At 38.2% G+C, this 17,049-nt stretch overlaps 1 protein-coding gene across 1 annotated transcript in view; it reads left to right on the top strand.

Annotated features, from left to right (window-relative positions):
• The window catches only part of LOC124172470 (spermatogenesis-associated protein 20), a 382,628-nt gene that overhangs the window by 25,479 nt on the left and 340,100 nt on the right, over positions 1-17,049 (top strand). The window contains exons 8-10 of the mRNA XM_046551913.1: positions 6,031-6,223; positions 6,384-6,552; positions 11,371-11,591. Coding sequence (XP_046407869.1) covers positions 6,031-6,223; positions 6,384-6,552; positions 11,371-11,591 — 583 coding nt within the window. The remainder of the gene's footprint in view (positions 1-6,030; positions 6,224-6,383; positions 6,553-11,370; positions 11,592-17,049) is intronic.

Raw genomic sequence — 17,049 nt, 5'->3', positions numbered from 1 at the left:
ACGCCGATTTTGGACGGCCGGCAACATTCCAATAGTGAACAATGGAAGGGCATGGGAGCTTGCACACTGACCGACCGCGCACCGGCACCGGTAAAAAGTCTGTTAGCTACCGGCCAATGCCACTGCGGATCCCCTACGCCAGCTCAACAACCAAGCAACTTATCTTTTGACCTGTAAAAATCCGGCGTGTGTGCAAGCAGTGCTTCACCGGTAAAATATCGGCCGGTGTTTTACCGGCCGTCCCAAATCGGTGCGTGTGCAAGGGGCTTTACAGTAACATTCACAAGAATCAATATCGACAATAATTCGCCATTCCATATTATGATTCAGACAAATCTGAGACGAACAGAAGTGATTATTTTATGACATTAGTTTCCTTATGTCACCTAAGTTTTTATAGGCTATAAATTATCAAAAGCCTTTAAAACTAAAAAAACGAGCATTGTGTGACAGGGATTTGTTATATAACATGAAATGTACCCCTCGAGAACCATTTCAGCGTTTACTAGGGGATAATTCGAATAAAAATGGAAGCCAAGGCTGAGTAAATCGTAACAAAATTAAGTATTTGATGCAAAATATACTCATAAGTACGATTAACATATTTAACAGTGCTATCATTTTTCATATGCATTGACTCCTAACTTGCCTGCTTGAAACCTTGCATTTTCGGAGCGCTAAAAATGTCATTACTGCGTATTTAGATTTTTTTCTTGTCTTGACCTCTTTTTATTGATGATAAAAAATGAGCATCAGAGCACTCATTTTAGGTACAGTAGTAGAATTAGCCCTCACAAAACCACAATCCGAAGGCATTTCTCACCACGGCATCCACAAATTCAAGCACGACTCGGATAACGGCGTTCATCGAAAGCGTGCAGTCAGCGAAGTAGCTGTGTGTGACGTCAGAGCCATTCGAGCCTAACTTCCTGCCGAAACTGGCCGTTTCAAAGGCGCACAAATTTCAATGGAGCACATAAGAAAATGTAATGCACTTATTGCAGAAATTTTTTCACCAATGTAAATTATTAGCCAAAACTCACCGTTAGCATCAACTTAAATGGGTATTTTCGTTTGAGGTTAACACCCCTATTATAAAATTAATTCTGTTTGGCATGTTTAAATCATGATTTCCTTTTTGATACAATTCATAATCATTAGATCCTCCATTTTGATTACTCAGCACCTGACAGTGCAGCACTCAAAGTTAGGAATTTACCGTATTTTCCGGCGTATAAGACGACTTTCTAGCACCTAAAATCTTTTTTAAAAAGTCGGGGTCGTCTTATACGCCGGGAATGTGGCAGCAAGGAGGAGGGGTGGCCGCACTGAACAAACACTTCACACATTTGCAGAACCCTAACCCTAACCCAGTGCTGAGATCTAATATACCAGGCTTTGTGAACTTCCATGTTAAAAGGAGGCCAAGGGAGAACCAAGCAAGACAATTAAACCAACGGTCGGAGGCACTTCAACACAATCAGCAGAGGACAGTTGTGAATGCAATGCATTAACAGGCGCGTGAGCACGGAATATAAATCAGACAACTGGCTTTAACACTGACATACGAAGCAAAAGGCAGTACACTACCTCCCATTCGAAATATGGGCACCACACCCCGAAACACTACGATGGTGCTTCATTTTCACTTTATAAAATTAAAGACATCACACGGATCACGAGAGCTCCTGACTTGCCAAGACAACGAATTCAAAACGTGGTCACGTGGTAATAACGGCCGTGGGGCCACGTGAGCTCTACGGAAACCCTCCCCTACTTCCCCCTTCCACTCTCACCTCCCCTACACCTTTCAATATTTCTCTCAGATGGCGTTGGTGCAAGCTACCCGGAAGCCCCATAAGAGATCGCACTGGTTGTAATATACCGTATAAATGCCAAACAGTCAAGGCCCCAACATGGCTCCACTAACAAGAAGAAAGAAATATGAAGCCAGTTTCAAACTAAAAGTTGTAAACTTTGCCATGGAACATAATAACTGCGCTGCTGCAAGACATTATGGAGTAACAGAAAAGATGGTTCGTGACTGGAAAGCAAACGAAAAAGCACTGAAGAATATGCCAAGGGGTAAGTGTGCATTAAGAAGAGGCACCCCACATTGGCCAGAACTCGAAAAACATGTAGAAGACATGGTGAATGAGCATCGCCAAAATGGTTATGTTGTAACACGCAATAAAATACGCTTGTTTGCACTTCAGTGGGCAAAATCTAATCCAGATCACAGCAACAGATTTAAGGCCACTGTATCCTGGTGTACTAGATTCTTAGAAAGGCACAATTTGGTACTGAGGCAAAAGACAAAAATTGCACAGAAATTACCTGCAGATCTTGATGCCAAATTAAATAACTTCCATCGATACGTAATAAAACAGCGCAATAAACATGGCTATGCATTAAATAGTATCGGAAATATGGATGAAACCTCAATGAATTTTGATATGGTTGGAAATAAGACTGTCCATCTAAAAGGTGAAAAAACTATTTTAATTAAAACAACAGGACATGAGAAGTCCAGTTTTACAGTGGTACTAGCTTGCACAGCTGATGGCGCCAAACTGAGACCAATGGTTATTTTTAAAAGAAAAACAATGCCGAAACTCAAGTTCCCTGTTGGTTGTTTTGTACATGTGAATGAAAAAGGCTGGATGGATGAAGAAGGGGTAAAGCTATGGCTTGATAACGTATGGAGCAGGCGACCAGGTGGACTTATTAAAAAACGTAGCCTACTGGTGTGGGATATGTTCAGGGCTCATTTAACTCCCAGCACCAAGGAAAGGCTTGCGAGACTAAATACAGATTCAGCAGTTATTCCTGCAGGATTGACATCATTGGTACAGCCACTGGATGTGTGCCTAAACAAGCCGTTTAAAGATCGCATTCGAGAACAGTGGAATGAGTGGATGGTTAGCGGTGAGAAGTCATTCACAAAAGGAGGAAACATGCGTGCTCCACAGTTGGATGTTTTGTGCAAATTTGTTATAAAAGCCTGGAATGACATTGATGCAAAAACAGTAATCAAGTCTTTCAAAAAGTGTGGCATATCAAATTCGTTAGATGGTATGGAGGACGACTACTTGTGGCAAAATGAAGAGGAAGTCGAAGCTGAGACCACACCATCTGATACGGAATTTGATCCATATGATGATTGCCTTACAAATGTAGAACAAGACGTTATTGATGTACTGATGATATCAAATGACGAACAGGAGGATTTTAAAGGTTTTTAAATGGAAACTGCGTTGCTGACTCGCAGTGACTTGCGAGCTCTCTCTATCGTTTGTTAACTTCCTTGTATCAGACTGCTTTAGGAAAAGTTTAATCCACTTGCACTGTTTTAGTTTTATATGTTTTATGAGGAACTGACTTATGTTTATTAGTGACCGTTTTCATGCTATCATGTCATGCCATGATGTCATAAGCATATTAATTAAAAATTTCTATATTGAAATCAAATCTGATGTTTTTTATTTACCGGTAGTGTGCGTTGGAAAAGGGGTAGTCTTATACGGAGAGTATAGCACGAATTATATATTTTAACAAAAAAGTTGGGGGTCGTCTTATACGCCCAGTCGTCTTATACGCCGGAAAATACGGTATTCAGTTTTAGTTTTTGTATGCCCTGTAGTTCTATTTCATTGGTGTTGTAAATGTCATCTGCGCAAACATTCTGAAGTAACCTGGGCAGTTTGTTCAATTTACATTACTCTGAACTCACAACATCACCACAATTTTTTTATCGTGACCTCTCTTGAATTTTATTTCATTTCTGGTCTTCCATTGAGAGAGCTAGCCATATGTTGCCTTAAAGTGGTCATGACCAAGTTTCTAAGCTGGTCCCTCCGACTTCTTTTTTAATGTTGTACCCCTGATGCAAACCTCCTTATTCACTAAAAATGGAAAACCATTTATTTAAAGCATCTTGATCCTTATCTTGACATTTGAATTTCAGGATAGGTGCTTGTTTTCCATTGTTCCTCCACTCTTCTTTTAGATTATCTGCTTTTGCTAATACCAAGCAATCATCGATTTCAGCACCTCAGTTATCTTAGCCAAATAGCAATGAACAGATAGGGATAGATAATCTTTAATTTTGTCCAGTATGGCAATTTTTCTGCCAGTAAAAGATCTATATGTGGCATATTACTCAAGGAAAGGAGTGTTATAGCTCTCCCGGATCTAAAACACTATTGTTTTTCAAGGTTCACTTAGATCGTGGAACACAAGATAAATCCCACCAAAAATGTACACCACTGGCACTGGTTTTAGGCTGTTAGTTCTTAAAAGACTAGTTGTGAGTGAAAAGAAAAATGACTTCTCTGCATGCGTCAACTTCTGAGATGTGGTTAGGAGAAAGAGAAAGGCATGACAAACGTTGTAATCAGCCAGTGGCAATTGCTCAGTTTTAAGGAGAGGAGACCAATCTCTCTGCTCGACAATGGCCTGCAATCCCCAGGTCAGTGGTTCCCTAGCAGTGGTATGCATACCCCTTGGGGTAATGTGAAAAACCAGTCGAAAATAATTGGTAATGGCATACACCAGGAACAGTGTATGTATCTCTCAACCAGGAAATATGTATACACATTACATGTATGGGATATTTAAAACAAAAATTCTATTTATAAAATTATGTATGAGTGAAAGTGCCAACTACCTGTTGTGAAATTATGCAATAAAATGTGCATGTTACATTTTTGGGGGTACATTATTAGTTGCATACATATAGAGGGGTACGGGAGGAAAAAAAAGGTTGGGAACCGCTGCCCTAGATATTAGTGTGTACTTTCTTGTAAGCCCTCACAGCAGGTGTCGCCACTTCTTTCTCATTATCCCGGATTCATTCACATGTGGTCAGCGAGTGGCATGTCCAAGTGGATGAGAATTAGCTAAAATTGATGGTGGTGTCTGGTTATGGCGGGCAAATGTCAAACTCATGAAGTTTTAGAAAACACTCACTCAGTGATTCAATCCAGAGGTTGATATGGTTTGACAGGGTAGAGCTCACCACAGACTAAGTGACTGGTGTGTGAATATCTCTAATTCAGGTTTGAGGGATCAATCTCTTTCCTAGTACCGCATCACACTTCAAGGACTTTGTTTGGGGTTTCCAGAAGCTTTACTTAGGATTTATATCTTGGACCCTTCGATCAGTAAACAGGATCAAAAAGCACCATCTAGCTAGTTATATAATTGTGTTAATGCAGTGATTTTATTGTGGTTTTGGAAGCCCTTACTTCAACATTAAAAAAAACTGGTAGTTTTCTCTTCCTAAATCACAATTCAACCTTTAAAAGTGAAGAGCAGTAATAATGCTACATATTTGGTATTCACTGAAATGTTGATAGAGGTATAGTTGAAAAAAATAGTTACTTTTTCTTGTCTTGTTTCGCAAGTATACCGAGGAAACTGAATCTGTGTTACAACGATAAGGTTGATTAGGATAGGTTAGAGCTAACTTAGACTTGGCTACATGCGCAATTAAGGCTCTTAAAATTAAGATAATGCTCAGCTAAGGTATTTCACACATTCAGTCCCTTTCCCTGAGCCACCTTGCATTTTGAAGATTTTAATTGATGATGTCTAGTCTTCAGTCAGAACAGTAAAAGATCGTACCGATGAAACTAACAACTCAAAATTTGTCATCAAATGCATTTCATGTTAGACGTAAAGCTTAGGATCCATTTAATGGTAATTTCATGTATGAGGAAGCATTTCGAAATATCAATTGACATGTTTGACACTTAATTTTATTGTCTGATAATACATTTATTTATGGTATACCACAAGCACCGAACATGCTTTGAATCTAAAGCTTTAAGACTTTCTTTACATGCAAGAATATTTTTCCAAAAATCAAGCCTCAAAAAGTGGGGTGGGACTTTATTTAGGGAGAAGTATTTGGAGGAATATGTTGCTCTGCATTATTTATTGCTATCAATCCTTGAACAAAACAATTACCAATGTTTACTGTTCCTTTATAATCTGAAAACACCGTGTATTTTGTTCATATTGCAGGATCCACATGATGAATTGAAAGGAAAAAATGTTCTTACTGTGGAGGGCAGTGAGCAAGAAACCTCAGAAGCTTTTGGACTGACAATTGAAAGAACCCTTGATGCTCTCAAGCGATGTCGGGATATTTTAAGGACTGAACGTCTGAAAAGGCCACGGCCTCATTTGGATGATAAAATGGTTACTGCATGGAATGGTAATATGTGGTGCCTCAGATCTTTTTGAAGTATTTCTCTTTTTATTTTTTGAAGAATTTTCAATAACTCAATCTAAAGTCTTTTCTTTCAGCCTTCCTTAAAGAAATAAAGATTTCGTGAGACACTATGTACACATAATCTCTACTTTATTATTTTCAGGGTTAATGATTTCTGGTTATGCAAATGCAGGCCAAGCTTTGCAGGATCCAAGTTTTGTTGAAAGGGCAATCAAGGCTGCACATTTTATTGAAAAGTATCTTTATCAGAAGGAATCTGGAAAGCTTTTGCGTTCCTGCTATCGAGGCTCAGACGGTGGCATTGCTCAAATGTAAGCATTAAAAATTTTCTTGAATTTATTCTTAAGTATTAATTACATATTTCTGCATGTTAGAATTTGCCCCAGAAACTTTTCTTGAATATAATTAATGACTTTCATGGTTAAATAATCGTTTATATGCAATATATTATATGTATCTTTATTACATAATCAGGAATCAGAGCTTTGGCGTTATGCATTCTTCTAAGTTTGATTCTTCTTTCAGTAGAAAAATAGTTGTAGCTTATGATTAGTCCTCATGCTCAAGTTAATATGTACCTTGTCATTGCTGTTTTAGCCTGTCCTATTACATTTTGGAGTATTCTTCTTGCATAATTCCTTAATGTCATTCCCAATTTTATCATCAGTCATTACGGTAATAAGCTGAACTAACTTCCTTCATTTTGTATGATTAAAACACAATGTACAATTCTGAGACAACTGACTCCCAACCATTTGTTAATTCAGACTTTTAACTAGTGATGGGTCGATTCCAAAATTTTATCGATTCCGATCCCGATTCCGATTCTGACATTTCGATTCCGATTCTACCGATACCGATTCCATCGATTCTGATGCCACAGGCTCCAAGAAAAATATCACTTAATTCCAGGCAACAAGAAAACCACTTTAAAAAATATTACTCTGTGAAAGAGTCAGTTGACAAAAGCATCTTTCAAATAATTACTATGTAATTAAAATATAATAGCTAAATTTCAAAACAGAATATACCTGAGTACAGAAATTTTCATAGCTGTAATAAAGATTACATACTACGTATATGAATCTATGTAATATTTGGCCCTTTCAAATTCTCAAGCAGAAAAACCAATTATTCTACATGCTCAGCCAGCAGGTTTTGACGTCTCCATGTTATAGTATTACTGCCTGCAGAAAATTGCCTTTTGCTACACATGTGTGTTATTGGGCATGTACTTTCCCACCAAAATTGCAAGATTTCGGAAACTTTGGAATTTTTATTAAAAATTATATCAACGATTTTTTGGATCTTGAATCTTCATGGAATTCAAGTGGTCGAAGCGAACAACTATAGAACTAAACTTTAGTTTTGTAGAGCCAAAAAAAATGCTATACTTCTCACGTCATTTAATCAACCTTAAAATCTCTTGCTTTAAGTTCAAGAAAGAAACTAAACGCTACAAATGAATATCACATCGGACGGTCGTAGTAATAAAAAAGGCTAAAAGAGCCTTGTGGTGTGAAAACTCCCCCTACCGCCCGACTCACCTCGGCGAAGGTGGAAAGGGAAAAAGGGTATCGGTTGTTGTCTTTCACGGAAATAGTTCTTTTTTCTCTCTCTTAAGCATGCTGACTTAATTTCTTCACTTTACTTCAATACCCGAGGCATATTTCTTACGCGTGGGATGGTTCCAAAAAATATCCAATCCTTAAGCCGATGTCCCACGGTCAAATTTGCGTCAAAATATTTTGATCAAAATTTGATGCAACTGACGCGCACCCTGTCCCACGGTCAAAATTTTGTCCAACTGGCTTTTGGTCCTATCGTTTGTACAAATCACCGATTTGTACAAATGGATAGGACAGGTTCTAAATTTTCATCCAATTGGATGAAACCAACCAATCACAGGGCCTTTGACAAAAAAGCATCGCCAAGCGCTGACACACAGGCCAAATACGTTAAACTTATTTATCGTCTGCATGAGTATTTTAATTAATAATTATGTATATTATGGACACAAAAATAAACTTTGTTGTATTCCACACAGTATGCAAAAAAACCCAACCGGTTTCCACTTTTTCAGGTCGTTATCTTAATCGTAAACCTCTAGATAAGGACCTGAAAAGATCGAAACCGGTTGAGTTTTTTCATTAGTATTGTATGGAATACTAAAAGGTTTAGTTTTAAATTTATAATATCACCATACCACGAATTGAATTCACAAAACATTATTTCAAATATATATATACGTTCGTGATCGTCTATTTCATCGCCTGGTGTGGCCCTAAAGGTAAATATGAGCAAATATTTGTCTCAGTGATAGGCGATGGAAGCTCTCAACTAGGAAATCCGTAATAATCAGTTGATCTTAAATAGAAAGGAAGCAATCTTTAGAATCGCTATACCAGGAGGGATGTTTTGGAAATAATAAAAGATTTACTTAAGGTATCGAGGCCGAATTTTACGCTTTATGGAAGGCATACAATGCGAGCGAGCAGCTGGAGAAATGACTAATATGAACTGACGATTGTACCTGTGAAACACTACAGCTGCCCGTTTCTATTACTATGATTATAGGATAAGGACCTTATTTTAGAAACTGCTAGATTAGGAGAGAAAAATGTGATTTAAATGCACGCTTACAGCACTATTCATAACATCTCCCCAACCACAATGTCCATCATTTATTAATAACATTTTCCTCGCGGGAATAAACTGCCTCACGTTTGTATCCTGGCGTTTTATTCTGCCCTCAACCTTGCTGATAAGGGACATGAAAATATCCTGACTTGTCGTCAATTATTATCGATAATAAACGGGAACATCGGCGACCAACTCCTTCTCCAACATGTTTAGCATGCTTATTCCAACGCTTTCATACCCCTTTTCCAGCCAAGGCCAAGTTCAGCATTCCTTCTGTTTTCTTTTTTTCGCATCTTTAATGTTCAAGAGGCCTGTTCAAACAATTTCGCCTGCTTAAAAAGAAAGAATCCTCCACCTCCACTAGTTTCCTAGTTGTTTACATAAATATCGTCTTTCGTTTGTTTTTGATCAAAATGAGATGCATCGTGGGACACCCCCAGTCCAGTTGTATCAAAATATTTGCATCAAAATTTTTGGACAAAAATTTTGATCAAAATATTTTGACGCAAATTTGACCGTGGGACATCGGCTTTAGTATTTTCACTCGAGTAATGCGCTAAATGGTCAAGTCGATCTATACATAATCCTTTTTAACATCCTCAGTTTAGTGTTTTAAGTCAATGAAGACGATTATCTATGCTTTAAATGACGATTTTCAAGACTAATGTTTTTAAAAACTTGAAAAATCGGCCTGTTACCGAGCCTTAAAGTTCCGCAGCGTGTAGCTCAGCCTTGACGCGCGATTGAAAAATCGCTCTTATTTCCTTCTTCGCAAACTTTTTTTTCAAGATTTCTTATTAGTACTCTTTAGAAATCTCTACTTTATATTGTGGTTAAAATTTTCCGAGTTATATTTTTCGTAAACGAAAGATAATGTCTACTTTATGTCAAATTTCACGTGAAAAACGGGTCGGCCATTTTGCGTTGTAAAACCCGACAGATGAGAGCCAAAATCTTCGAAAGTCATTGAAAGTATAGGCAAAGCACCAGATCAAAGGGATATTGCGTTTTATATTCCATAAAACTCACACCAACGCAAAACCACTTGGATAAATTCAAAGATTTTTTGAGGAAAAACGATATCTCGCGTGGCATTGAAAAATTGGTCATGCTTGGGCCTCTGTATCTCACTAAAGGTTCGTATTTATGTGAAATGGCATATAAAGCAATATTTGGTAATGATTTATGAGTATTTACGCTGAGTTTCAAGTCTCTATCCCCAAAAAGGTCATTTTGGACTTTATTCCAGCTTTTTCCGATTTCAGACTAGTGTGCGCCGGGTAGGAAGACGATCGGCCGCTGCGGCTGGCGTAAAGGTATTCGGCGCCCACGTCGACAACTATAGTGTATTCGGCAAGCTGAAACTACCAGGCCAAGGCATTAGAATGACTTATCGGCTTTAAAAACTGCATTATTACATGAGTTTCATGATAGCGCTTCCTATCGCCAGATTGCTGGACCTACTAGCCTCGAAAGCACTGTAACCTTAACTACTCGACTCGACATTCGTAATGCGACTCGGAATGCTCGAGTCGAGTACCAACTACTCGATCGACTTGAATTTTCGAGTACTCGCACATCCCAAGAAGATATGTGTTTTGTTATTACGATTACGTGGCGCGAAAATTCAAATGACTGTTGGAAACGCGGTCGTTTATTTTGTTGTTTGAAGTACTACTGGAATCGGAATCGATTTTTCGCCTTGGCAAGTACTCGTTTTCGATTCCGGTTCTTGGCCGAGAATCGAGGAATCGAGGAATCGAAGAATCGAGGAATCGAACCGACCCATCACTACTTTTAACCTTTTTTGAAAAAAATGTATAAATATTGTGATATATCGCTTAAATGTGTGCTGGCATAATCTACAAATGTGTTAATGATAGAAGTGATGCAAAAATTTTTTCTTATGTCTAAAGGAATACATACTCATGTATCCCTTTGGAGGATTTGGGTGTAAAAATACTAGTCATAGTAAAACCTCAATCTATCATTTTTTAAGGAGATGGATGAAAAAACAAGATTAATATCGAAAGATAACTACATAGTCGATTCATCTGATGGATTCATAATGGCCTTAGAGAGATTTAGTGTATGCACATAAAATAATAAATGTGAATGACTTTTTGAACATGCCTTTCTTGCAAACAATCAGTGCAGGAAAATGATACTTCAGTGAATGCTAGAACCTGAAAAAAATTACTTTGCCTATATGGAACCAAATTTGGGATCAGGAATGGCAAGCAATTAATATGGGAGAACAATTGATATGGGAACGATAAATCGAGGTTCCACTGTATATGTTATTAGCTTAAAAGTAATTAGTATTGCTTGTTTATTATTGGTATTGATAATATCAAATGCAGTTTTATTTTGAGAAAATCATATTCTTTATTATTTTATTCTTCTAAATACTTTATTCTTAATTGTGCATTTTTCATCAATTTGTTGTGTACTTATGAGGGCCTTATGAATTGCTCTTTTTCCAGCCCTGTTCCGATTGAGGGGTTTTCTGATGATTATGCATTTGTGATACAAGGATTTTTGGATACTGCTGAGGCTAGTCATGATCCTGCTATTATTTCCTGGTTAATTGGATGGGCAGAAAAGCTCCAGGAGAAACAGGACGCACTCTTTTGGGATGCAGATGGGAATGGAGGCTATTTCACTGGACCGGTCGACTCTGTTTTGCTTCTACGACTCAAGGAAGGTAAGTGAAGTGAACATTATGTACTCATGTGATGTGAAGAATCAACTACTATTAATTGTATAGCATTGATTTCACTGGGAAGCCTATAAGAGAATTCAAAATCCAACGTAAGGAGGGCTAAGGATGGTTAATAGAAAAAATTTGCGGTACCGTAAAACTTTGAGCAACACTTATGAACATTACAGCCCAACAACAGTTCATAAAGTCTCTGCTAGATGGTAATGACATGAGAAGGCGATAAGAAGTCAAGAAGGCTTTCAAGGCAATCCAAGCTTGAATTTTCTCCTGCCTACGGAATGATACTGCCTACGTCTTCGAATTCCTGGCCATCGTAGCATTAATTCCTGTATGAGGTTGGAAAATCCTGATTGGAGTAATATGGTAGACTCTTTTTAATGCAAAGTTCGTGGATCGATAAACTGGAGGTTTGTAATAATGAATTTCATGGGTACGTTTCTTTTAGGAATCATTGCAAAAAAAATCTTGCCTAATTTTCTTGTCTCTTTAATCTCCCGTACTTATAGTTGAGTTGCGGAATAGCTTCAGAGTGATATGTTTGATGAACGCAATTGAATTATGCGAAAATATATATAAACCAATTAAATTTGTTGGATAAATCAATAGAAGAACGCGGGTGAATGGCATTAATCCCAGCACTTTCTCAATCGAAACATATCATTTCGAAATAATATGCAACTGTAATTTCCCTGCAGAATATCGCATATACCAGGGATAGCTCGAGGGAAATCACATTGACAAAAGATAGATCTGAAATGACCATAGCTTTTTATCATGTAAACAAAATTAAGCATTTATGTATTACGCTCTCTAGAATTTTTTGCGACAAAAGAGGTAAATTTCTTAAAAAATAATATCTTAAGCTACCTCATTTGCCAAGGCATCTGCGTGAAAAGTGATCAAAGGGAAAATATAATTTTCAACTGCCTAGCTCTTGCCCTCCAAATTCACTCAGCAGTTTCTTTTCGTCTTCCCACTGTCATGATCGCCCGGCATCAAACACATCCATCTGTGAAACACAAACTTCTCAGCTACTGCAAATTGCAATCGAGAGTTGATATCTTCCGGAATGCAGTAAGTCCTTGACATACAAACAAGATGCATTCCGAGACCTTGTTCGTAAGTTGATAAACCTTTGTAAAGCATTGAAAAGTGTGGGTATCTTGTAGAATGTAACACTGCGTTTCATTTTTGTGTTGACTCACAATTGTGACGAACTGATCTAGCTGTGTGTGGGATGCGGCTGGAACCGAAATAATTCGATATCCTCGGGAAGTAAGAATGGGCAAAACATTGAATGGTTCCTGACTTCACTATGGATTAATTGATTCTGTGGTCAGACTGTACAAAAAGTGCAAGTTCCTCTGTGCCACACCGTGTCAAATCGGCCAACTCCATAAGGTGCCAAATTTGAAATTTTGGGCACGCTTGAATTTATCGATTGCTTGCATCACTGAAAGTTCGTAACAAGAGGACTTACTGTATGGCCAATATACTGTACGGGCGGTAATGAGTGGGTCACTATGATTCCACAGTAATGAAGCTCACTTACATGTATGGTGTTGCGTGGATACTGAAGCATCTCCTACTCTAGAAAGAACCATAATGGACACTCTTGGGTACAGTGCAGGAGGAGAACTTGAACGTAGCGCAATGGTAATATCGTAGCATACTGTATATCCTCCTAAATGCTGCTGCTTATCCATGGAACTTTGTAATAAAGTTCTTTTTGTAACCGATGGGACTGGGATTGAGGTTTGTAATTTTATAATAACAAAACTTTTGTAATAATGTACAGCCTTTTACTATACATAGATTGGATTAGCCTTTCGTCAGGAACAATGGTTTGCTTTGAAAAAACGAGAACTTCGTAATAAGGTTATTTGTATTAACATTAGTCCATGGTATTAAGTTACATTTCATTGTCTTGCTTTATTTATAATTTGTCCTTCGAGTTTATTGCCTGACAACCCTTTCAAAAATTATAATCGAAACAATTGGTGGCCTTCAGATTTATACGCCTGTTTTGCTGGTGAGTCTTCTGGGTTGAAAAGCAAACGGAGGGGATGAATTTATTCAAGGACAATATTAATTATTGGCAGCGATAAGGAAGAAGTATGCAACCTTCTAAAGTGAAAAAAATGCAGTAAACTTTCAATAGCTAAGTAGGCTAAAAATGAAGTGCTTAAAATAATCCTAAAAATTATACTCCTCTTCAACACCACCTCTTGATTTTTGTGCAGTGCTTCTAATTAGGTCCGTTCAGCTGCGCAAAATCAAGATTTTACTGTAAATGGATATTAGCAATTTACGAAAGACTGGCTTCACGGCTTTGGAGGAGGAGCAGTTCATGGTAAACATGGACTGGGTGGTGTCTATCATTCTTCTGAAGAACCAACCGCAAACTGCAGCACACGCTGTATTGAAATGGGGTTCATTGATTTCTTAGCTACCTTGGTGTCTTTTCTGGAGTTAAATTCCCCATTCGTCAATACATCCATGTTATTTTTCTCCCAAAGATTTCTTCGTCGATGATTCATGGTCTGATTTAACGAAATACGAGCATACATGAAACACTTAAACCTATGACTACAACTGACAATGAGCCGTCCCTCACTCTGAGGGTGTTGGTATAGCAGCTTGGAGGGTAGTGTAGTCCTCCGCCATAGTACCTTGCAAGACACCAATCAATAGGGACCTATGATTCTTGGGGGCAAATGGGCCCAAGATATATAAAACAGTGTTGTCCTGTGAGCAGGGGGCATTTTTGTTTTGGTGAGGCTCTCGTCGAATGTTCGACACTAAAAAGAGCTACTCCTGAGAGAGAGACTCAAGGCACCCTCTGGAAGACCACCACTACCTCCTAGAACAAGGGAGCAACATACCCAATCTCCCCAAATTCCCTTATCTCTCGAGTCTGCTTGCCTTCCTTGAGCCAGTTACAATTTGGGGGATTCTTCTACGATCGTTCTTGTTTTGTAAATAAATTGTGTTTGTTGTTCAATTGCTTCTTTCTTTCTTACTTTTTAAATGCCAATGTACTCCCTGGGCCTAAATGCACATTTCACGACACTGTGTTTCTAAAATAAATGTCTTGCCAATTTGCCCATTAATTCAAAATTGTCTATACACTACGTTAATTTTATGTTGTAATTCCTGCAGTCTGCATGCTCATTATATCCAGGAATGCTGCCATTGACTAATAGGTACTAGAATCTCACACTATGTTCTCCCAATGGATGATTTATTTATAATCTTTTGCACTCCTGGGAGGGTGTGATCTGGCCATTTCATTCACCACTTCAAACTGAGCTGCATAGAGCATTATTATAGATTATGGTTCTTCTTTCAGGATGGGAGGTTGTCGTTTAATTCTGGAGTGTATTAAATATCTGCTTTCATTGGAGAACCACATGTATATTTACTGCTCGTACTTCGTGAAATCTGTTGGGGGTGGTGGTTCCCCTCTCAGTCACCCTTGTCATCCAACATTCTCTGAGTCTTCTTCTTCTCAATTGTGTATAATCGCCATTGATAGTAAGCCACCTATTTATGTCGTCCTTGGGATTTTTGGAAGTTCAAGAATGACCGGATGATGATAGTGGAGGTTTTTTAATTGAAATAATGACATCTAGTTCCATGACTCATTGTCAGTGTTTTACCTGTAGAAAATGATTCTAGTTAGCCAAAGCATCGTATATTTCACAGATATGGACGTTATCATTCAAAATGTGTTCCTCGAAATCAGTTTTAATACTTTCTTGATACAATAGTGCAATATTTCGTTTGCAAATCGATTTTTAGTGGCAATTAGACTTGGGCTATCACTTTGGTCTCATCGACTTAGTATCGATTGTGTCCGCTAGATGGCGTCGGAGTGGGCTGGCGCTATTATTCCTGCTTTCCCATCGCACGTCTCTACTTATTAAAATCTTGACGATTGCTGGATGTAGGGAAACCAGCTTCACTTTAAATTTCATTTTACCTTAGGTAGAATTAGAATTTTTATTTTTCATGATGTTTTCCTTGTGGATACACTGATTGATGTCGTATTATAGTATCCAGTTTTTTTATGAGCTCGTTTTTATGATTGCTTGACAGTGTGTGCTGGGGAAAGACCTAAAATTGGGAAAGTAATGGGTAATAACATGAAAAAAATCTCGAATGCGCTTATAAATGACAGGAATTCGGTGGAGATGAGATGGGCATTTCAGTCGACAATCGTCCTCGACGACAATCGTCGCGACTTATCGTTGAAAAAATATGAGCCGTAGACTTCACATTACGTAATGCGCGTTCGTCTCTGTTTACTTTTAGTCCTCCTCACGGTCTTAAATGATGCAACTCGGGTCATCTGTGATTATGGGCTAATTTGCGATGGGCTATCTCTTTTGATCGGCGCAAAATCAATCCGTTGGCGTTAATTCCTAGTTGGAAGCAGGCATCAAACGGAGTAAATAGACGGACATTCATTGAGGTCTTCATTGGTAACTTAACGCGGCGGCGCCTCCTTCCTTTTTCCTTCCCATTCCATTCCCCTCCCCGGGTGACTGGGCGAATCAGTCTTTGGTACTGAGTCCCGGCCCCGGTGTGTCGTATTCTTGTGAGGATTCCCCTTGGACCGTCATCGGTTGTTAATTTTTCGCATCATGGAATTTTATGTACAGAACTGCATTAAAGAGTGTCTTTAGTCGTAATGAGGCTCACGGGCGCTTTTTACGAATATTATTTGTTATAGAAGATAGCCTCTGAAGCGGATATATAGTGTTCATTTTAAGTTTTAACGGTAACTGGAATATTTCTCTGTAGAATGGTGAAGGGATAGCTATAGCTTTGGTTACCTTCGTATGCCTCCCATGTTCTTAGAACACGGAAGGTAGCTACTTAGAATCTTAGGTACACTAAGGTAGATATTTCCCGAAATCACTTCTAAAGACAATCATATGATCACAGAATAAAATCACCCAATGTGTGAAAAATAATTACTTGACTGACGCTTCTTTCGGAAGGACAGGTAGTCTCCCTCAAATTAATGAGTTAAGTGGTTCTCGAAGTCGAAAACAGAGCTTGTGAATACAAATGATATTTGGTGAGCGGGTTGAAATCGAGGTAATTATTTCAATATTATTTGGCAAAATTATTCGTTGCAGCGGATTTGACCCATTTCTGAGCTGCGTTATAAAGCTAAGTTTTTGAATCTGGAGTGCAATACTTGAGGGTGAAACATCCAGTAATTCAGGCTTGATTCTAAACGTGCGGATTAAAACCAGTTGAACGACAAATAAATGAAAATGAGGTGCAAAGCAATATTCCAGTGTAGCAGTCGTCTTTAATCTTTATTTTTACCTCTCTGAGCTACTAAAAATACAAGGCACACCATGTCTTCGACCGTTTTCAAATATACTCGTTAAAATAACAGAACGTATTACTTTATTTTGTA

The sequence above is a fragment of the Ischnura elegans genome, chromosome 1, assembly GCF_921293095.1.
Source record: "Ischnura elegans chromosome 1, ioIscEleg1.1, whole genome shotgun sequence".
Taxonomy (NCBI): domain Eukaryota; kingdom Metazoa; phylum Arthropoda; class Insecta; order Odonata; family Coenagrionidae; genus Ischnura; species Ischnura elegans.
Note: the sequence above shows the minus strand (reverse complement) of the source record. Positions and strands in the feature narration are given on the sequence as shown.